We start from the raw sequence: 24,144 nt of genomic DNA, 5'->3' as shown, positions 1-24,144 counted from the left end.
AGATTCGTAATTAATGTGAAAGGATGAATGGATGTGTGGGTGAAAGGATGAGTGAGTGAAAGTGCAGCTGGCTAGATGGATGGATGGATGGATGAGTGACCGGGATGGTGGATGGGTTACAGGGTGTAAGGATTCTAGAGCGAAAGGATGGATGAGTGTAAAGGATAAATGGATGGATGAGTGGAAGGATGGATTGATGGATGGGTCGAAGGGTGGGTGGAAGGATGAGTGAAAGGAAGGGTGGATAGATGAGTGAAAGGGAGGGTGTATGGATGAGCAAAAGGATGGATGGATGGTTGAAATGGATAGGTTTGGAGATGGATGGGTAGGTTTCGGAAATGGATGAGCGGATGGACTGACGGACGAACAGATTGGTGAAAGGCTAATGGATAAAAGAATGAATGGGTGCCAATGTAAAGGTGAAATGCTAGATATCAGTGGGTGAAAGGATGAATGGATAGATGCTTAGATGGAAGAGACAAGAAAGCTATTCTGGCGAGGATTCCAATGACTTTTTTCGCTTGCTTGGTGTCATAAGAACTTTGGATCAACTTGGTGGGTATTTTAATTTTCTGGTTACTCACTTGGCCTACACTATGCTCGTTTCTCTACTTTGGGATTATCAGGTAGGCGTGGTGCTGTATGCCAGCGCGTTCTTACTAGACCGCTAGTATTTGGTCTCATAAAGGCCATATTGCCATAGAAATTCCTGGCACTGAACAAAACTACTTTGTAAAAGAGCAGAATGCTGTGACACACAATGAAGCCAGCTCACAGATAGGAAGAACTAGCATTTTAATAAAAACACAAGGTCTTGGTTAACTCAGATTTAATTAGGGGCTCAAATGTTTAAAGTCACAAAAGTGCACCCCTGATGTATCTTTGTATTAATGCAGATTTACGTTTTTCATGAATTCACATGAATTTCCTTAAGTAGGCCAGGAAACCGTAGTCCTAGAAAATATTTGTGAATTGCATCTTAGCATGAGCAAATATGAATATGCCCCAGCGGAAATCTGTTGACGGTTTACAAGTTCACTTTTTCTCCAACAACATTTTTCCCAGCCATGGAAGAAACTTTACTTCTGCCATTGTCAGGGGTAAATTGCCGACCTTTCTCAGTATGGGAAAAGATTAGAGAAGAGCTGGGGGAAAACTCCAATATTCAAATCCTTATATAGTAATAGCCTGACATAACCAGAGAGGCTATTATCAGAGGTCTTCTATAAAGAGATTGCAGCCATTATTTGACAGCGCCCTACATGGCACCAAAGGGACAAGTGGATTTTGTTACAGGACATGTAGATTTATGAAGCTACTTGTCCCATGGACAAGTACATATTTAAAAAAATTCCACACCCCTGACTTATACCCTTTTTTCTTTTCAGATAACCTCTCATGAATTCATTTTATGGCACCTGTTCTACATCCTTTGGATTTGCTTCCTGTTGTTCGAATTTTGAAGTTCTTTGGTTTCTCTATCTTCATTCAAGTTGTGCTTCGTGGATGCTCCTTTGACATTTCCTTCTTCCTTTGCTCCACATTTAAAAGAGGCTGATTGCCTAGTGATTACTGCTATTGTTTGGTCTGTTATGTTCTAGTATGCTAGTATGTTCTAGTATGCTTGGTCTGCATTAAAATGAAATGAAAATTGCACTTGTAGCGCATAACTACCCGGAGGCCTCGCAGCGCTAAAAGATATAAGCATAATGCTAGCCTCCGTGTCTTTAATGAAATCCAGATTCTCTGGTCATGTAAATAGGAGAATCACAAGTCATTAGCACCGAGGTGAATGGGAGACCTGTGAAGGGTCGAGGGGGCCCTGTGAAGGGTTGAGGAGGCCCCCCTTACACCGCAGAGGCCTGGGATACGCTTCTGATTCCGCGATGCCACTAGAAGTACGAAAATGTGTGCACGCCATTTACGGAGCAAATTAATTCAATATCATTCTTGCTGTTGGTTAAATGCAAAGCACCAGTTCAAAACAGGGGAACACGTGGGATTTGGTAATGTAATGTGAGCATATAGGCTTGAAGACCCATGAATACAGTTTAACTTCAATCTTTTCATATCTAATCACCAAGGAGGAATGTTTTAAATATTGTAAATTAGGCCATGCAGAATGTGTTGCGATGAACAGCTTTGTATGGTGTGCCTTTGCCTGAAAAACTGCATACAGGGGTAACAAAACATTTAAGGGAAACGAAACGTCACACGATAAAGTCTTTAAGTCGTTACTTCAAGTGGTGAAGAATGCTATGATAACTTACATGGAATGCTGCCACGATGAACGTTAATGCCAGAAAATACAAGTTTGTATCAACAAAAATCCCTTTCACTTCGTCAGCATCTTTTTCTGAAAAGCCTAAAAGAAAGAGTGACTGTGTGAGAACAATAATCCAATATAAAAGACCGTCAGTTTCTAAAATCTAAATAAAATACAACTTACAGCCTGAACTGAGGGTGCATCGTATTCATTTCCTTGCACATGGTCTAAAAACTTTTGTCCTACTCCCTTAAATAACCAATCTTGACAACTCTTTTGCTCCCACCCCAACCACTTGTAAGCCCTCCTCCAACTCCTAAGCCAGACGAACAACCTTCCACCACTGCCTCAACTCCCATCTCCCCCATCCCTTCGAACCCTTAAGCCTCCCTTAACACAAGCATTATCACTTCAATGTACAATTAATGAACAAGAATTAGTTAAACATCTATGCCTTGGCGGGGCCTGGCTAAGCCGGAGACCAAGATGGCCACACGGCATTGAAGCTCTGTCGAGTTTGCCTGTCATATTTGTTACATCGGACACCCTGCCGCTCACTTTCGGAGCACAGTACTTTGCAGCAACACTTTCCATTCCAGCGAGGTCTGTGTTCGACGACCGTGACCAGATGCAGTTCTGTCCTGCTGTTGTAGGAAGTCAATACACTTGGTATAATTTATTAACATAAAGCTTTATTAAGTCTAAAGGCCAAGGCGTGACTTCACTCTGCGCCAGCTAAAGTCAACTGCTGTCCGTCGAACGTCAGGCTCTCCCTGTTACTTCAGATACAATAGAATGAACTGAATATTGAACATTGCATTTCACAACATAGTGTGAAGCGCTTTGCCGCTGGATTACAACATATCTTCTCCCTTTCACCTTCCTTCAAATTCCAACCACCCTCCCAAACTAGTCAATCATTGCATCAAAAATCCTTTAGATACATTGGTGGTGTGACATAGCACTTCATTCTGCGTTTCAAATGGAATTCCACTATGTAATGACATTCTTGTTCCTTGTAGAATCTCGTTGTGTAATAAGACTCGGTGACTGGCAGTTTGATGTGAGCAGTTGATGGCTGGGGTGAATAAACTGAACCTGAGACTTACCTGAAGTGTGCCTGAACCTTATTTATGTGGAGAACACCATATTTACTTGGCGATGAGAGTGGTCTCACCCCAACATCAGAAGAAGCCTCCCTCCGTGTCTTCAAGATTTGTAAAAGAGAAGTAGTGTTGCACTTCTCCAGAGGTGGTACGATAGCGGATCGACGAGATGGTGAGAAGCTAACTCTGCGCTTCTCCAGCGGCTGACTGAGAACATTGTGAGGTGTATTTTCACATACTCGAGAGCCGGTGAGGAGTATGGAGAGCGGGGCGTTGAGTGAAATGCATTTGCGTTTCAGTTACGTATTCAGGCCTCAAGTCTGATTGTAAATTACACATTTTTTATTTATGTGTTGGTTTTGAAAATAGCGAAATTAATAGCTTTGTCATTTACAATGCCAATAGTTATAACTTTCGCAAATGTGACACCTGTAGCATTTGTAATGCAATATGTGTTGTATTTACGTGACTTAGATGTATTGCTAATACACATAATGTCTTATTTTTTTATAATTAATAATTAAATAAAAGTTATTGTAACTTTTAATGGCACTAGCGTCAATTTTTGTAATTAACTTTTGTGAAGATTATGTTCAGTGTATTTTATTGAGACGAAAAAACAATAACAAAAGTGAAATATTAACATCTTTTTGTAACATTTCTAATAAAGCTTGAAACATTGCGAGTATATATTTGAACCAGTTGTTGTTGAATGGTTGCACAGATTGATGCTGTGGTGGCCCGGAGTGATCTTGTGGTGGCAACGAGTGATGCTGTGACGTTCAGTGATGCTGTGGTAGTGCATAGTGATGTCGTGGTGCGTCTGAGTGATGCTGTGGTAGTGCGACGGATAGAGTAAGTGCGATAGATAGAGGGAGGGCGATAGATAGAGTGAGGGCGATAGATAGATAAATAGATAGACAGAGTGAGTCAATAGATAGCGTGATGGTGATGGATAGAGTGAGTGCGATAGATAGAGTGAGTGCGATAGATAGAGTGAGTGCGATAGATAGAGTGAGTGCGATAGATAGAGTGAGTGCGATAGATAGAGTGAGTGCGATAGATAGAGTGAGTGCGATAGATAGAGTGAGTGCGATAGATAGAGGGAGGGCGATAGATAGAGTGAGGGCGATAGATAGAGTGAGGGCGATAGATAGAGTGAGGGCAATAGAGAGAGTGAGGGCGATAAATAGAGAGAGTGAGGGCGATAGAGAGAGTGAGGGCGATAGATAGAGTGAGGGCGATAGATAGAGAGAGTGAGGGCGATAGATAGAGAGAGTGAGGGCGATAGATAGAGAGAGTGAGGGCGAGCGATAGAGAGAGTGAGGGCGAGCGATAGAGAGAGTGAGGGCGATAGATAGAGAGAGTGAGGGCGATAGATAGAGAGAGTGAGGGCGATAGATAGAGAGAGTGAGGGCGATAGATAGAGTGAGGGCGATAGATAGAGTGAGGGCGATAGATATATAGAGTGAGGGCGATAGATAAATAGAGTGAGGGCGATAGATATATAGAGTGAGGGCGATAGATATATAGAGTGAGGGCGATAGATATATAGAGTGAGGGCGATAGATATATAGAGTGAGGGCGATAGAGTGGAGAAGAGAACATGGACTTCGAGAAGGAGGCATGGTGGAAGAGAGCAGCAGATCAGCAAAGGAGAAGAGAACAGGGAGTTTAAGAAGGAGGCGGGGTGGAAGAAAGCAGCAGATCAACAGAGGGAGAAAAGAAGAGAACAGGGAGTTAGAGCAGGAGGTGTGTGGAAGAGAGCAGCAGATCAGCACAGCATAAGAGAACAGGAAGTTAAAGAAGGAGGTGGGGTGGACGAGAGCAGCAGATTAGCACAGGAGAAGAGAACAGGTACTTAAAGAAGGAGGTGTTGTGGAAGAGAGCAGCAGAACAGTACGTGAAAAGAGGTACTGGAGGTAGAGAAGGAGGCGGGTTGAATAGAGCAGCAGATCAGCTCTGGAGCAGAGAAGAGAACAGGGAGTTAGGGAAGGAGGTGTGTGGAAGAGAGCAGCACAACAGCACAGCAAAAAAGAACACAGAGTTAAAGTAGGTTGCGGGGTGGAAGAGAACAGCAGGTTGGCACAGGAGAAGAGAACAGGGAGTTTAGAAGACTACAGTTAAATACAGAAACATACAGGAGTCCCTCTAGAGAATAATGCAGTATGGTATGTGATGCTCTTAATTTGAAAATGTACAAAAAACATAAGAACTCGAAAAGGATTAGGCATTTAATAAAGTAGAAATTCAAAGAATAAGGAAGAGGCAAAATAAAACATTATTACTTGGTGGACCTTTAATAATTAATCTGGACTTACATGGGAACGTTGGTATTAAATAAATAAACTGTTAAGCAACTGCTGGCTCCGTTAGAAATCCTGAAGTTGTCTAGAATATAAATTACCAGTTCCTACAACAGTTGTTTGTTATGGCTGCAGTGGATTTTTAGTCTAGTTTCTTGAATTTCACAGATTTTATTCATGAGGTGCTTACTGGCCTGCGCAGAAATAAACTTCTCTCACTGTGCGTGTGTAAAACCTTTTCTGTATGCAGCGCAGGATATGAAACTTCCCAAGTGCTGCTTAAAAAAGGTTTCCCACTTAGACCATTGCCAAATCCCTCCAGGCTGCTGACAAATATGAAGAGGCAGTTCTACGTGTGCACCCCTTACTGCGATTCAAAATGACTTGATAAACCCATTTTGTGATTCCGAAAGGGCTTTTCAAAAATCACCAAATGGGTTTAGTATATGACAAACAAGAAGACCCTGCACCGCAATGACTGATGACCTGCTGCAGTCAGCCCCGAGGATGCACTGACTAACACTGGCGGAGCATCACTACTGGAGGGGAGTAATGCCCCTAAACAGTCACAGACGAGGATGACGAAAAGTAGCAGACAACAGGAAGTGCACGCTAAAATGAGGAGCACCAGTATGTGACAACAGTATGGACCGCAACCTTGAGACACTCATCCTTACAACTCAATGCAAATGATAGCAGGAAACCCAGCAGAGCGATATCACAGCAGATGATAAGAGGAGGAGCCGCGGGTATTAAGAGGAGGAGCAGCCAAAATGGAACACAGAGCACTTAATATAAACAGCAGGGCTGGTTGAATAGACCAACATTGTGACGGAGCACCACTACTGGAGGGAAATAATGCCCCTAAACGGCCACAGATGGCAGAAGAAGTAGCAGACAACAAGAAGTGCGCGATAAAATGAGGAGCAACAGTATGACAAACGTATGTAGAGCAATCTTGAGACATTTATCCTTATAACACAATGCATATTATAGCAGGAAGCAAAGCGCAGAGCGATAGAACACGAGCAGCGGATGACAAGAGAAGAGCTGGAGATAAGAGGCGGAGCAGTGGAACGAGAAACCTGTAAATATAAAGAGCAGGGTAGGTAAAACTGGAGCCAGCAAAAACAAGCACTGACTGAGCAGTGGGACGTCCCGATCACAAGTCACTATAGAATGTGTTAAATGGTAGTTGTCTCCTATGTGGGCGTGCGAGGAGCAAAGTAAATTAATAAATAAAACAAGCAGTAGGCTGACCCGGTCTGAAGAAACTACAGAGCGTGCAAGGAGCAAACGAAAGACATAATAATACAAACAAGCACTGACTTAGCAGCAGGACTGCTCCAACTTCGTGGAAAGTTTGACAACGTACAGCAAATTCAAGGTAAAACGCGGAAGTGGGCGCTTGAAAAGCTTGAAAAGCTCTGGGCATTGCTGTGGGGGAGCCTGGTGGGGGACGGGGGAGCGAGCAAGTGAGAGGGGATGGGATGGGGTGTGAGGCCAAGCGCGCGCCTGGCGAAGCATCACGCTTCAGTAGACAACATGTATTGGGAGGAATCCGCTTGTTCAAGAGTGGTTGTTTCCCCTGCAATAGTTCAGAGCTATAAATAGCTCGACCCTAAAAAAAAAGTCACCATTTACTTTGTAGCCGTCCCTTGGGTTGGTGTTCTGTTGCCTGGCAACCAAATTGTTTCTCAAGTCATCGTGGAAAGACGAGTCTCGTTGTTGCGTTGCCTAGCAACCTTTCGACAGGAGCTCTTTCAGGAACGTTGTAAAAAGCATACATCCATGATTTGTACTTGATTAACCTCACAGCTTCGTGACATTTGGTGATTAGCATATCCTTTGGGCCGACATCGAGCAAGATCATGTATGTACTTCAAAGATCTTCCATGATTGGCACACCCCTGTTTGCCAATGTGTTGATTCGACAGTGATTAACACATCTTACTTATGAGTTTAGGAAGTTCTTTGACTTTATTTGGGCTAAGTTAAAGCTGTGTGCTTAATGTGTTGAGAACAACGGTCAATGGCACACTGTTATATATTTACAGGATCTGCCAAACTGTTTTGTTATTGGTAGTTTGTTTTTCAAAATTATTTTTTTAACATTTTTTTCTCTATAAATTGGAAATTGTTTCTAGCATAATAACCATGCAGAACGTGACACACCATTTTTTTTACAAGCCCAGGAGAACACACAATAAAGTACATGAAGTGGAAGAAAATCTTCATTAACTACGCAAGAGTTTGTGGCACTAATTAAAGTGCTGAACGCAAACATTCCTTATTACTTCATTGTCTTGGAGGGGAAGGGCAAGAGGTTCTTGAGCATTTCTCAGAACTCAGTACTGTTGATCAGAGAACATTAAATGAATACGAAATTTGTATAATACAGTTGGACAGACACCATCTACCCAGGTTAAGTACCATAATGGAGAGATATCATTTTGGTTTACGAGAACATAAAAAAGATGAGTCAGTTGACGAGTTTGTTACTGCTTTAAGAAAACTTGCGGCATCATGCAAATTTGATGGTGCTCTGGAAGAAAGAATAAGAGACCAATTTGTTTTACAATGTGCTCATGATAAAATTAGGGAGGAGTTATGGTTAAAGGATGAATCCCCTTTGGATGAGGTGTTGGTTATTGCTAAACATGCTGAACACATGATGAAATGTGTAGATGAATTAAGTAGTGCAAAAAGCAAATCTAATACTATGAGTACGAATGTAGATGAGGTTGTTTGGTGAAGATTAAGTCATCCAATGACACGGACAGTGGGAAAATTACACGACCTCTAGAAAGCACTCTCGCTCAAGATGGAAGGTCTACCTGTTTTAGGTGTGGCAGATCGGGTCACAGAGCAAATGCTTCATTCTGCCCAGCCCTGCAGTTTTTTTGTAATTCCTGTGGGAGGAAGGGTCACTTCGCAAAGTGTTGCACAAGTAAAGTTAAAAGGAGAGATAATTTCATTGTCAAAGAACAACCACAGGTTAGGGAAATTATCTATCAAATTGATTACTCTAAAGAAAAACATCCCTCACATGTGGTTGTCACTGAAGGGGTTGAGCTTGAGATGAAGGATTCAGAAAAGGGGGTGGTGATGAACAGAGTGTCTGAATTAAGCAGACCACTCTTACCCAGTCCAAAGATCAGGGCTTGATCCATCACCGTTATTTAGCTCACTGCCCCATCCCAGCTCAGAACCTGGCTATATGCAAATTAGTCTGTCCCTGGCCCAGTGCATCATGGGAACAGGGCAGACCAAACTACCAAGCCAATTCTTCACCAGAAAGGAGACAAGCTACCGGGGACCGGTTTCTGGCATTTCAGCCTCGTCGGCCCGGCTTGCTTGAATCCTGATGGAGCAGTGAGCAAGGGACTCATGTCTGAGTATACCCTGCCACACCTATAGTGGCCAAAAACGATTCAGAAAAGGGGGTGGTGATGAACAGAGTGTCTGAATTAAGCAGACCACTCTTACCCAGTCCAAAGATCAGGGCTTGATCCATCACCGTTATTTAGCTCACTGCCCCATCCCAGCTCAGAACCTGGCTATATGCATATTAGTCTGTCCCTGGCCCAGTGCATCATGGGAACAGGGCAGACCAAACTACAAAGCCAATTCTTCACCAGAAAGGAGACAAGCTACCGGGGACCGGTTTCTGGCATTTCAGCCTCGTCGGCCCAGCTTGCTTGAATCCTGATGGAGCAGTGAGCAAGGGACTCATGTCTGAGTATACCCTGCCACACCTATAGTGGCCAAAAACGATTCAGAAAAGGGGGTGGTGATGAACAGAGTGTCTGAATTAAGCAGACCACTCTTACCCAGTCCAAAGATCAGGGCTTGATCCATCACCGTTATTTAGCTCACTGCCCCATCCCAGCTCAGAACCTGGCTATATGCAAATTAGTCTGTCCCTGGCCCAGTGCATCATGGGAACAGGGCAGACCAAACTGCCAAGCCAATTCTTCACCAGAAAGGAGACAAGCTACCGGGGACCGGTTTCTGGCATTTCAGCCTCGTCGGCCCGGCTTGCTTGAATCCTGATGGAGCAGTGAGCAAGGGACTCATGTCTGAGTATACCCTGCCACACCTATAGTGGCCAAAAACGATTCAGAAAAGGGGGTGGTGATGAACAGAGTGTCTGAATTAAGCAGACCACTCTTACCCAGTCCAAAGATCAGGGCTTGATCCATCACCGTTATTTAGCTCACTGCCCCATCCCAGCTCAGAACCTGGCTATATGCAAATTAGTCTGTCCCTGGCCCAGTGCATCATGGGAACAGGGCAGACCAAACTACCAAGCCAATTCTTCACCAGAAAGGAGACAAGCTACCGGGGACCGGTTTCTGGCATTTCAGCCTCGTCGGCCCGGCTTGCTTGAATCCTGATGGAGCAGTGAGCAAGGGACTCATGTCTGAGTATACCCTGCCACACCTATAGTGGCCAAAAACGATTCAGAAAAGGGGGTGGTGATGAACAGAGTGTCTGAATTAAGCAGACCACTCTTACCCAGTCCAAAGATCAGGGCTTGATCCATCACTGTTATTTAGCTCACTGCCCCATCCCAGCTCAGAACCTGGCTATATGCAAATTAGTCTGTCCCTGGCCCAGTGCATCATGGGAACAGGGCAGACCAAACTACCAAGCCAATTCTTCACCAGAAAGGAGACAAGCTACCGGGGACCGGTTTCTGGCATTTCAGCCTCGTCAGCCCGGCTTGCTTGAATCCTGATGGAGCAGTGAGCAAGGGACTCATGTCTGAGTATACCCTGCCACACCTATAGTGGCCAAAAACGATTCAGAAAAGGGGGTGGTGATGAACAGAGTGTCTGAATTAAGCAGACCACTCTTACCCAGTCCAAAGATCAGGGCTTGATCCATCACCGTTATTTAGCTCACTGCCCCATCCCAGCTCAGAACCTGGCTATATGCAAATTAGTCTGTCCCTGGCCCAGTGCATCATGGGAACAGGGCAGACCAAACTACCAAGCCAATTCTTCACCAGAAAGGAGACCAGCTACCGGGGACCGGTTTCTGGCATTTCAGCCTCGTCGGCCCGGCTTGCTTGAATCCTTGCTTGAGCTTGAGATGAAGATTGACTCTTGGTCACATCTTACCATGCTCAGCAAGGAAATCTTTGAAAAATTCTTTAGAGGCAAGGTTACTCTTTTGAAAAGTGATGTCTCTCCTATGGGTTATGGTGGTAGGCCCATAAACATTTTAGGATATTTTGTAGCCTCTTAAGTTGAGTGGACGTATAGGAGCAGGGAAGATGTATGTTGCTAAAAAAGGGGATGCACTTTTGGGATGGCCTCATCAACGTTTGCTGGGTGTCTCTCTTAATCTTAATGCTGTGCCTCAAGTCCAGGTACAGGTTGTTAACCCTGCAGCGGTTCTAGCTGAACGTTTCTCTGATGTGTTCGATGACAAGTTGGGATGTCTGAAAGGTTATAAACACCACATAAAATTAAAGGACGGTGCGATACCCGTTGTTGCCAAGGTCAGGAGGGTGCCATTGAACGAACAACCCAGTGTACAGAAAGAGATTCAACATCTGATGGACATAGGAGTTATTGAAGCTGTCGAGGCAACTGAGTGGTTGTCCAACTATGGACACAAAACCTCTAATCTGACCTATTAATCTTTCAAGAGTGAATTAATCAAAACCTTTCAACAGGGATGTAACATCAATAAAAAGTATTCAAATAGACATGATATTCTTTGGTGTTTCATTTATTTTCATTTTCGAAATTTAGGATAGAAAAAACGTTTTTTTTCAACATTATTTGATTTTTTTTAACATAAGAAACAATAGTTCAATACTAGAGAGACATTGTTTATAGTCATATGACTTATTTTGAACCCCACATAAGAACCTGACAGTGCTGCCTATCTTACTATCATTCATACTACATCATCTACTCAAGTTACATACATACTCTTATTAGTGGCTAAATACAATAAAAAACAACAGAAAACAACAATACATCTGAGAACCTCATTTTATCTTTTATCATTAAATATCCATATCTTTTTCTCTTGCTGAGTTCAATTTATATGTTGTTTTTCCTTGTTAGTTCTTCTTCTTTTTATATTTCTTTATGCAAGGGTCCCAGATGTATAGGGCCTACGTACGTTTCGGTGATCTATATAATTTGCATCACCTTCTTCAGGGTCAGACAAGTACATACACATGCATGTAATAAAAATGGGGGGGTTCTTCACATTTGATAAAGTGACAGAAACGGTTTGCAATATGCGATTCGCAGATAGACGATCTTATATGTATATAGCTCTGGACCAAGTGTACACGAGGGAGCAGTTCGGTTTTTACAAGTCGCACTGGAACTACGGCACAGGATAATACAACCTTAGCAAAGCTATACCCAGTCTCACGACGATCTGAAGAAGAAAGAAATTAAGCACTTATAACTGTTTCAAGTGTTTCTAGGACTTAGTCTCTATAGGAGACCTTTGACCAAATATTCAACCTGCTCCTAACCAGAACTAAAAGTGATGATTGCACGTTGTTATACAGACACGATCTAAAACAACTTACAGAACTTGGTACCAACTTCATGTCTGGATACTTAAAAGCAATGTGGAGTAAACTATAAGTTTACCACACCCTACCATCCACAGTACAATGGACTTGTTGAAAGGTTCAACAAGACCCTAAAGGGAATGATAAAAGGGTTACCTGAAAAGCTTAGGCGAAGATGGGACATCCTTTTACCTTGCCTGCTCTTTGCATACAGAGAGGTCCCACAGAAGGGGGTTGGCTACAGCCCTTTCGAACTTTTGTTTGGCCACCCTGTGAGGGGTCCATTGTGTCTTGTGAAGGAAGGATGGGAGTTACCTCTCAAAAAGCCTAAGCTTGATATTGTGGACTATGTACTTGGTCTCCGCTCCAGGATGGCTGAGTACATGGAGAGAGCATCCAAAAACCTGGAGGCCAGACATGAATTACAGAAAGCTTGGCATGACCAAAAGGCTGTTCTGACTGAGTACCAGCCAGGGCAGAAGGTGTGGGTGTTGGAGCCAGTGGCCCCAGCAGCTCTCCAAGACAAATGGTCTGGACCCCACACCATACTTGAGAAAAAGGGAGAGGTCACCTACTTGGTGGACCTTGGCACCCCTAGGAGCCCCCACAGGGTGCTCCATGTAAACAGATTGAAGGCATATGTGGACAGGGCAGACATGGGTTTACTCATGGCTACAGATGGGGAAGAGGAGGAAGAGAGTGACCCACTCCCAGACCTATTATCCCAAAACCCTGATGATGGTTCAGTGGATGGAGTAGCCTTGGCAGGCAGCCTCTCTGACCAGCAGCAATGGGACCGCAGACAAGTGTTGCAGGCTCATAGACATATGTTTTCTCTTACACCCAGTCAAACTAACTGGTGCACCCATGAGGTGTACACTGGTGACAGTCTGCCTGTGAAGAATACAATCTACAGGCAACCTGACCATGTCAGGGATTGTATAAAGGCTGAGGTGCAAAACATGCTCGAACTTGGAGTTATTGAGCCATCAGAGAGCCCCTGGGCCAGCCCAGTAGTCCTTGTGCCAAAACCTCATACCAAAGATGGAAAGAGAGAAATGAGATTTTGTGTGGACTATAGAGGTCTCAATGCTGTCACTAGGACAGATGCTCATCCTATTCCAAGGGCAGATGAGCTCATAGATAAGTTGGCTTCTGCCAAATTTCTGAGCACATTTGATCTTACAGCTGGCTATTGGTAAAACGCACACCAGATTGGGTTAGCGACATGCACACCACAATGCATTGTGGAATCTTTCAAAGTTTAAGGAGGCAATGCTATGAGTAATGTTGTACATGCCTTGCGTGTAGTCTTATGTGAGGTAGTTTTTCCCCAACCTTGTATTACAAGTACTACACTACGTAGCAGCTCTTCCTTTTGTGATGTTGTCACATGTCTATCGCTTTTTGTACATTTTGTGTCTAATGACATAATTCTTACATTATATACATGTTCTGGCTATATACGGGTACTTAGCACGTCCCATATCATACATAGGATTGGTTCATAGGTAGTGTTTATTGGTAAACCTACTTTAGTGGTTCTTTTCTCTAAATGGGTGTTGTTCCCATTTACATGTATGTACATTGTTAACCCTTACTTAGGGTATGTCTTTATGGGCTATAGTCTCATTTACATTTGTTTTGCAACCTTACGTCAGGTGTAAGTTATGGGTGTTAGTCCCATTTACATGTACTAGCAGTATATTAAAATCCTTACATTGGGGTGTGTCGTTATAGGTTTAAATCCCATTTCTGCTAGTTTTGTTTCTAAATGGGTGTCAGTCCCATTTACATGGTTCATGTCACTAACCTTTACACGAGGTATGTATTTATAGGTTTTTATCCCATGTCTCCATGTTTTTGACCCTCACACATGGGGAGCAAAAATGGCTTTTGTCTCATTTTCACAGCACAGATTTTTATTCATCACATTATGTATCCTAGTGTGGGGTACAGTTTTCTGCGTCTACACTTATTGCTTGTTTCGTTATGTAAATACTGTTTTACATCTTAACATGAAAATGGGGGAGGATGAGTGAAACTTTTTGTATTTTTATTCTTCTTCTCTGTTTTCTTCCTTGTTCAGTTCTCCTTGTGATGTTATACTTTTGTTTGCATCCTTGGATTCTGAACTATATTAGGTATTTGGACATTTTGTCTATAGTTGTTCCTACATTGTATTGTGAAATTATTCTTCAATAAAAAGTAGGGGACTGTATCTATGTATTTTGTGTGTTAGGGTGTAAGGCAACCGGTTAGCTCTCTTCGTGCTAGGTCATACCCTCTCCAATGCCTGTCTGGCCAGTGGGTGTGTTTGGGGGTAGCCATAGGTGCGTTTATGTCAATCTGCTAACGTGTTGTTTCTTATGCTAGATCATTTACTTTTACATTTTTTTAATTTATAGAAGGGGAGGATGGGTTCTATATAATTGGGTATATTTATCTATTACTTCCTCTTCATTTACTTCTACACATCTTTTCGCATGTTCCTTTTTGTTACATTTTTATTGCATACATTTAGCTGCATTTGTGTATTTTAGCTTAATTCCTTTCTATGCTTTTTCTTATTATAACTTCTTTCGGGTACCCAGATTTATTCTTCTGTTATATAAGAAAGGGGGATATGTAGTATCTTTTCATGTTAATATCCTGTTATTATCTCCCTACCTGCTCAGCCAGTGTGAATGTGCTGTGTGTTGCGTGGAATGTTGGTGTGATGATGCTGAATGGAATGTTTGGGTGCCTGTGAGGTGAAGAGTGACAGTTGGAGCATGGGCTGAGCAGTAGGCAGGCTGCTCCTGGTGTGGCTGCTTCACAAGAATTCTACAACCTGTAACTGAACTTGATAAATCTACTGAAACTACATCTTGCCTGCTGGACTTAATTACTACATACTCCAATAGTGCCTAAGGCTTACTGCAAATTTACTGATGTTAAATCGCCTCTTCAAAAGACGGGATTAAAATATGGGATGCTCTATCCAGCACATCTTCGGGTAAAAATGGAGGGCCGACATCGTATCTTAAACACCTCTGTGGATGCTGAAAAGTTTTCTAAGAAAATCCCCTCTGGTAAATCTCCACCTAGCCCAAGTCCTGGTCTCAAGTATACTTAGCATATGGTCATCTCTCCATTGTTATTCATCATGTTGACCCGCCGCTTGCTCACATCGTTGAACTAGACATTATATTGTGTGTGCCATGCTACTTCATTTTATATTGCCTATTTCTCTAATGATTATTATTGTTACATACTTATTGTTCCTCCCAGGCTTTGCCACCCCCCATGGTGTATACCACTATGTTTGTATTATTGTTATGGGCAAATTGGGCTCTCCAGCTTATGTTCCAGCTGGGGTGGGGGGGGGGGGGGTGTATTGTTGTTTTTCTTTTTCCATGCCTTCTAATTGAAGTCTCTTCAACGCAATGGTACATGTTAGATTCACCCTTGCGTGCTTTATTCCTACTTCTCCATTTCCAACAGTATGCCCTCAGTCGTTAGTAGAGACACAGTGTTTTCACTCTCCTGCATGACATGGAATATTAGAGGATTGAACAATCCTTCTAAAGAGAAACGGGCACTCGCGCATTTACGTCGCCACGGGGTTCGGGTGGCTTTCCTTCAGGAGACACAGTTAGCTCCCAGGTCGGACTGTGGGTACACTTCCTCACTACTATCTTCCCTTTATGGGGACGACATAACGCTGTTCCTTTGAGACCCCAATGTCAATTAACCTCAACTTGTGCGCGAGTTACATTGATTTGGCGTTTTTTCTGGTCTGCACATAAACTGGGGTAAGTAAGAGGTACTTGCACTGTGTTTTGTTGTAGTGTAGTTCCTATATTCCCAATAGGCTCTGCGCATTGGAATAATATATCCTACAGAGGTGACGTAGGACTTAGGTCGACTAGGTCTCTATCGAATATATTAGACTTAATTATGAGTGCCAGCTAGCTCAGAGGTCACTAGAAACTTTCTCGAATAAACAAGAAGGGATTCGTTTCTGACAACCACATAAACATAACAACTTTTTCCCCCAAGATAAAACGTATCTTCAGAGTTGTGGAAACAATAGATCGATATGTGTGAAGTTGGCCTGGTATATGATGTTCACTATTCTAGTGAGCACCTTGCACCAGTCCAAACCACCCTTATGGTGATGGTTGTAAAGTCAACCTTATAGACTAGCTATCCTAGTGGTAGCATGGACAAAGCAGTCTTAAGTTAAAACTTCCGAGAGCATGTGAAGCCAGCTGTTTTACCATATGTAACCCCTTGAATACCAAATGAAAGGACACCACACAGGTTATATATAAAATATATATATGTATTTATTACTAACACAACCCCTCTGAACTCTTTATGAGGTCAGAGGCCATAGCACATAACAAGTTACTCAATTATAATACAATAAGTTGCACAAAATACAGTCGTGCCCTAAGGGCGTTACAAGCCATATATTAAAATAGTGGTATAAGAACCACGTCACGAAAAGGGAGTAGGCCTAGGGCCTCAGGAATCGCTGGGGCTACGCTGTACTACCAAAGGTTAGGAAGCAGGAGGCCCATGGGATGCGTGTGAAGTCTAAACACACATGCGAGTTACCACAGGGATACAATGGGAACGTAATGGTTAGAAACTAGTTGATTTAGGACACTTCCGGATGGACTAGGAGAAAGCTACTGAAAACTAGGACACTAGGATAGTCAATACCCACAGGAGCACCGTAGTACTCGAGTTACCTCACCCACAGGAGCCGGGTGCATAGGTGTCAAGTTGTGTCGGGTTTCGTCGCTGAATCCTATGGAGACCTGTAAAAAGATGCTGCAGGCGACAGGAGTGAAGTGTCCGGTTGGATCCAAGGGTGGATCGAGGATGAAGAGGACCTGAAAGCAGAGGGGACAGAGTCTGGGTCACTAGCCAGTGACCAGGAAGGAACCAGGCGATGTCGCTAAGCAATCAGGTGATGTCGTGAAGCTGGTCTCTGCAGCCACGTGGACCAGGAGGCGGCGACGACGACCAGGAGCTGGAGTCGAGCTGTCCCACGACGGATCTAGCAGTTGGCGGTGTCGGTATCCAGATTGGACCCAACAAGCCTTGGCAAAGGCAATCCACACAGGATGGGAAGATTGGCTTCAGTTCAGACCAGCAAGGTCTGGGGAGCTTCTCCTTCGCAGGGAAGCTGGAGAAAGCCAGGAGCAACCAGGCAAGCGGTGTAGTTTCAAAAGGATGTCTTCAGAGGGCCAACTAGCCAATGGACTAGCAACCGCGAAGACGCGTTAAGCTGAAATGCAGGCGCCGGCCCCACGCGGCACTCGTGGAGTGTGGAGGGCTGAGCTTCGGTGCAAATGCTGCTCGGGTCTGGGGCTTCTCAAACCCCAATGCACAACTTCGAGGGTACCTCAGAAGCTGCACGGTTAGCAAAAAGCAAGTAGTCCAGGATGTCCGGTCCCACGTCGCTCGTGTCCGCCACGAGTCTCAGCTTTGCTGTGGATGTGGGTCGGAGTCAGAGAAGTCTGGGAATCCAGTTCCTGCATCGCTAAGTCGTCGGGATCCGGCTGGAGCGTCGACCAAGCAAACCGGCAAGTTACTGTTGGTGCCTGTTTGCACAGGGTGGTCACTCCCTGACCACAAGGGAGATGTCTTCAGTCTTCCAGTCGATGTGGAACGTCGAAGGTCCAAGAGTTTGTGTCAAAGTTTCTTTCCAGGATAAATCTAAAGCCTCTAGACTCAGCTCCTTTCTTTATACTAAACTAAGGGGCTGGATTACCTGCTAGGTCCCTCCTGTGGGCGGAATGGGAAGGGGGTGGTTACACCCCCTTCCCTTTGTCCAGTTTCGCACCAGAGCTGGGGCTGGAGTGCCCCAGCAACTAGTTTGAACCGGGCTATGCGTGGAGCACCTTGTGTGCCACAGGCAGTGTCTCATTTCTCTCAACCCACCCTGCCCCAATACACTAAAGCCTGTCTGGGGAGGTGCTAGCACCTCCCAAGGCAGGAAACCTATTGTCCAGGCCTTCCCTGCCGGAGTTTCGTCCAGCAGCAGGTCAGACTCCTGTCTGTGGCAGCAGCATCCATTTTGTGATGCTGAGGCTCTGTTTAACTTTTTTTTTTAATGTTTATTTATAAATTTTTCTTGATGAACAACAAAAAGAAAAACAGTCAGATAGGTTACACATGTTCGAGTTACAATCACTTGACAATCATATAGGCACTTTGCACGAGCAGTTGATCCGAGCAGGCAGGAAGCATTTATACATCAATCCTTATTCATTTCAATAAAACAGATTCTTCACAATACCAAATATTAAGAACCGTAGTGCGTAAAGATCCCTGACCGTCACCCTAGGCGATCGGCAGTCTGTAAGGGGCTCATCCTTTACTCATAAACAGGTCTCTACATTGTACCGCAAGAGTATCCACTGGTGTACCTCCTGACGTGTCAGTGAAATGGGCCATAGTGAGGTGGTAGCTACTGCCCTTGCTCTTGGCTGTCATCGTCTGAGTCTGCAGATGTTGCTGCCTTTTTCAATAGATAGGCCTGCAGCGGGCCCCAAATATCTTTTGGCCTGTTCCGTACAGGCAACAAATCCGCATAAATATTATTTTGATCCTGGCAATAAACTATATCATCAATCCATTCCTTAAACTTAGGGGCTCTCCCTCTACCCCAACGACAAGCAACCCGTCTCTTAGCAAGTAACAGGGCAATATCTATAAATCTTCGAATAGACTTAGGCACATTCAGTGTGTATCCCAATAGCATAGTTAACGGGTCTCTATTAATCACCTCTTCCGTCATAATCTGTAAGGCATCCTGTACCTGTGACCAATACTCGTATACTCCAGGACACTCCCATGCCAAGTGGATGAATCCCGCCCCCTCTACATTACAGCGATCACATCTATCGTTATCTGCCAAGTGAAAGCGTAGCTTTCTAACAGGTGTATAATAAAAACGCTGTAAGAATTTAAAATGAATGATCTTAACCTACAACTAGACGAAATATTAGCTGTGATGGCACAACAATAGTTCCATTGTTCTTCAGTAATGTCTTGGTCCATATCTACACTCCAGTGCTGTCGCGCCGAGCTCTCAGGCCCCTTGCGTTGTAACCTAATGTTATTATACAGTCTAGAAACAAGATGGCGGCCATCTGACAAAAGCATGGCATGCAGTGGTAGAACAACTTCCGGTTTTCCGTAAAATTGGTCAATACTTCTCTCAAACCCTGTCTAAGTCTGATGTAATAATATACTTCCAGAGGAGTAGGTGTCACACCCTGAAACAGCTGTTCCCTGGTACGGAACTGTCCATTAAGGAACAGGTCCCCCCATGTGGCAATCTTTGTGCGTTTACACAGCAACTGAAAACCCGTCTCCTGCAGGAGCGATATGCGAGGGTGATATATGAGAGGCATTACAGGGGAATATAATTGCAGAGCATTAAGGACCCTTGCTATTCTACTCCACGCGTCTATGGTGCATGTCACCGTGGTAAACGGCGTGTCTATGCCCTCCACCGTGCCCTGTATCAGGCCATTAAGAGGAAGAGGACGCGCGATCCAGTCGTCTGCTGCGATTTGTGGCATACAAGGTGTGGGATTGAGCCAATGATAGGCATATTGCGCCTGGGCAGAAATATAATAGATTTCGAAGTCTGGCACATCAAAACCTCCTTTATCATAAGGCTGGGTTAGAATGGCCCATCGCAACCGCGGTTGTTTACCCCCAAAAGAGACGAATGAGGTCCGATCTTAACCGTTTAAAAAAATAAGCGCCAGGGTAGTAAGGCACATTCCTGAATAGGTATAAAAACTGTGGCAGTACCACCATCTTTATAAGCGATGCCCTTCCCGCCATTGACAACGGCAGCGCCTTCCAGCGTGTAACATTGTCAGCTAGTTTCGTGATGGCTACCCCATAATTCAACCTAAGTGTCTCATCCTTACTCAGGGATATCACTATTCCCAGATATCGAAGATCTGTGTCACACCATTCAAGTGGGTAATCCAACTGGAATTTCGTAACTGCACTCGTGAGCGGGAAGAATTGTGATTTCTTCCAATTTATTTGCACACCGATAGCCTCCCAAAAACTAGAAACTCACGTAAAATAGGGTTAAGATTGATTTGAGGGTTTTTCACATAAAGCGTGATATCGTCTGCATATAACGACACCCCGATCTGACGTTGGAAACAGTTAAAGGCACTGTCTCTGTGCAATTGACGGATTCGACATGCCAGTGGCTCGATCGCTATAGCAAAAAGTAGAGGGGAGAGAGGACACCCTGTCTGGTGCCCCTTGTTATTGGCATCGGGGACGATAGCAATCCATTAACAACCACTCTAGCAGTCGGTTTGGTATATAGCAGCTCTATCCAGTTAACAAACAATTTTGGAAACCCCATCCTATGTAATATAGTAAAGAGGTACGTCCACTCGACCGAATCGAACGCTTTTGTCGCGTCTAAAAAAATAGCAGCAACTGGGAGTTCCGGAGCAATCGTCTGTATCAAAGAGAACAATGTTCTAAGATTATGTGTAGTGGCGCGGCGCGGCACGAAGCCAGCTTGATCTGGTAACACTATCTTAGTCATAATCAGTGAGAGGCGCGTTGCGAGTACCTTAGCAAGGATCTTCGCATCACAATTGATGAGAGACAGTGGCCGATATGAATCAGTGTCCATCGGGTCCTTACCTGGTTTCAACAAGGAGGTAATCACTACCTCTCTCATCGATCCCGGCAATTCCCCAACTTCTAACGACTCTTCATAGACCTCCTTAAGTACCGGTGCCATTATATCTATGTAACACTTATAAAACTCCGCAGGGAGTCCATCCAGTCCCGCCGCTTTGCCACTAGCAAGTGTCATAATCGCGTCGCGTATCTCATCCAGCTCCAATGGTGCACTAAGGAATAGTCTATGCACATCACTTAGCCAGCACAGTGCAATGTCATCTAGGAAGCTCCCCATTTCCACCTCGGCTGTTTGTTGTGTAGTATATAGCTGCCCATAATGCAGCAAAAACTCCTCCTGAATCCTCTTCGTATCCTGACAGCGTGTGCCCTCTGGTGTGACAATCTTTAATATATTGGCACTAAAGCGCGGCTTCCTCGTTATTGCAGCCAGTACTTTACCAGGTCGTTCCCCTTCGCAATACCTACGTGCAGTCCAAAACTTTCCCTTGAATTTGACTTCTCTCGCTGCCTCTTCCTCATACTCGGAAAGCTTATCCCTAAATGTCTTGTGTGTCCCTGTATCACTCCTTCTTGTCATCTCAATTTCTAACTCTTTCAGCTCGCACTCTAACTTACTTAGTGTCCTTTGGATGTCTCTCAACACCCCACCACCCTTGGATATGCAAATCCCTCTAACCGTGACCTTGAATGACTCCCCCACCATTTCTACACTATTTACCGAATCCTTGTTCCTGGGGAAAAACTCTTCAATTTTTACTCCCAACTCGGTCTTAAAAACTGTGCCTAGCAACATGGAGGGGAGCAATCTCCATGGAGGTCTTATTTTATCGTGTCCTGGAATAGTCAGTCGCAACAACACTGGGCAGTGATCAGAATATGTTCTGGGCAAATGTGTTACCGTACCTATACCCGCACAGAGCCCCCTTGACACAAAGCAGTAGTCTAGCCTAGCCCATGTATTAGCGTGTGATGTAAAATGCGTGCCCTATCTATGCGCATGATGTGTGTATCTCCAACTATCAACCAGCCCGGCTTCCTCTATTATGCCCAATAGCGCATCCCTCGCTTGCCTGTTATATTGACCACAACCATCCGACCTATCCGTTCCAGGAACTAATGCAACATTAAAATCACCCCCCCATATGACATGAGTAGCTCCCGCTCCCAATACATGTCCCCAAAGTGTCGTGAAAAATTCCGGAGTGTCAACATTAGGAGCGTAGCAGCTCACTATCGCAACAGTATCGGTGCCCAGTCTGCCCCATATTAGCACATAGCGCCCATTAGGGTCAAGGATCTCACCCAGCAACTGAAAAGCAATCTATTTCTTGATCAACACAGCAGTAACCCTAGAGTACGAGGAATATGATGAAAATTTCCTGACCGAAGCCCATTTACTAGCAAATTTGGGATCCGATCGTGGGCGGATATGCGTCTCTTGTAATAAGGCTATATGTACATTGTGCCTGTCCAGATAAGCAAGCACATTCCTACCCTTTCTAGCATCATTGAGGCCCCGCACATTCCATGACATTATCAACAGTTTACTTCCTGCTTTATCAGCCATCATCACTTGTGATACCAGTAACAATATCTTCTCCTACCTGCCCCGACCACCGCCCATACGTGCCAGAACAAACTCTCCAATGCATCTGCAATTTCGTGTGTAACCCTTGTCTGTTGCAACCAAACTCCCCGCCCCCCCTTCCCATTGACTTTCCCCAACCAAGTCAGACATCCCCCAGTCCACCCCCCTCCCCCAACTACCCATACAATCATACCTCGAGTGGATATTTGTCCTCTGAATAATCCCACCTTCATACGCCCATCGCCTTCCATGTGTCCCCCATACAGTCCAGTGGCTCCAACATGAACCAGTCTGCAACATCCACCCACAGCAAGGACCTATGCTAAACACAATCCTAGCATCACCCTCCCCAATCCTATCTGAATAATCCATGGACGACAGTTCCACACTTTTACCCATTCCACCCCCCTCCCACTGAAGCAACCCCAACTCTCCAGCATCCCCGCCCCTCCCCCCACCCATCACCGCTAGCAAACTCCCCAATAGCTGCAGTGTAAAGAACAATGTTAATGGGGTACACCCTAGTAGGGTCATCTAAGGTACACACTTTGCTACCCCCTTCTCCTCGCCCTTTGATCTGAACCACCCTATTTAGGGCATGTCGAGGGAAGGGGATGGTGCCTGGCATACATTACCACCTTTAGTCCAAATGCCGTCCTTAGTATTCTCGACCATCCATAATATCAGTAGGACAACAAAGTCCCCATTGCGGTTTCATATCAACAGCACGCAATGCGACCCCAAACTTACAGCACATCGGTTAATAATAAATCCCATCCGACTCCGGACATATGTCAGTCCTCTTCATTCTCCTCTTCTTCCTCTGCATGACGTTCTCCACGATCATGTTTCAGTGTTTTTAGGAAATGCTCAACCTGTTGCGGGTTCAAGAAGAAGTATTGTTTCGCCTGATGCATGACCCTGAGCTTCGCCGGGTATAGTAAAGCATAGTCAATTTGTAGAGCCCGCAGTTTTTTCTTCACTTCCAGAAACTTTCTTCTTTGTTCTTGCACAATGGGCGTGAAGTCCGGGTATAGTGAAAAATTAATCCCATCACACGTCAATTGGTTGGTGTTTCTTGCAGCCGTTAGCTTGGAGAAGGCATCCGCCCATACCGCTGACTGTAGAATCCTTTCTACATATTCTTCCATCCGACCTGTGTTTGTAGACTCCGGCACGCCAACCACGCGGATATTATTGCGACGGCTGCGCGCCTCCAACTCCTCGTTCTTTGCAGCTATTACTCCGAGGACGTTGTCCATTCTTGACAGCCTAGTAGCATGAGATGCTGTAGTATCATCATTGTCCGAAATTCTTCTCTCCGCCTCTGTAATGCGTTCCTCATGAATGTCTATCTTCTGCACAATAGCGTCCATCCTGGAGGATAATCGATCCACCTTGTCCACCACCGTTGCGAACCCCTGCTTCATTTCCTGCAGTAGGAGATGCATGTCCGGTGCAGCTGTACCGGAGCTAGTCCCCGCTGTTGGTGGGCTTTGAGCACCCCCCGTGTCAGACACCGTCCGCACATTTTTCTTCAATGGCGGGGCAGAATCAAAGGATATTTTTGGCTGTCGATTATACTGCCGTCCCATGGTAGCACCCTTAGCTGATTTCAC

The 24,144-nt window shown here is 44.6% G+C and overlaps 1 protein-coding gene across 1 annotated transcript in view; it reads right to left on the bottom strand.

The window, feature by feature from the left end:
• Nucleotides 1–24,144, bottom strand: part of CLPTM1L (CLPTM1 like) — a 1,937,019-nt gene that overhangs the window by 1,298,961 nt on the left and 613,914 nt on the right. The window contains exon 7 of the mRNA XM_078687677.1: nt 2,271–2,365. Within this exon, the coding sequence (XP_078543803.1) occupies nt 2,271–2,365 (95 nt within the window). The remainder of the gene's footprint in view (nt 1–2,270; nt 2,366–24,144) is intronic.

This window comes from Lissotriton helveticus, chromosome 4_1 (genome assembly GCF_964261635.1).
Source record: "Lissotriton helveticus chromosome 4_1, aLisHel1.1, whole genome shotgun sequence".
In the NCBI taxonomy this organism is placed as follows: domain Eukaryota; kingdom Metazoa; phylum Chordata; class Amphibia; order Caudata; family Salamandridae; genus Lissotriton; species Lissotriton helveticus.
This window is presented reverse-complemented; position numbering and strand designations above follow the sequence as displayed.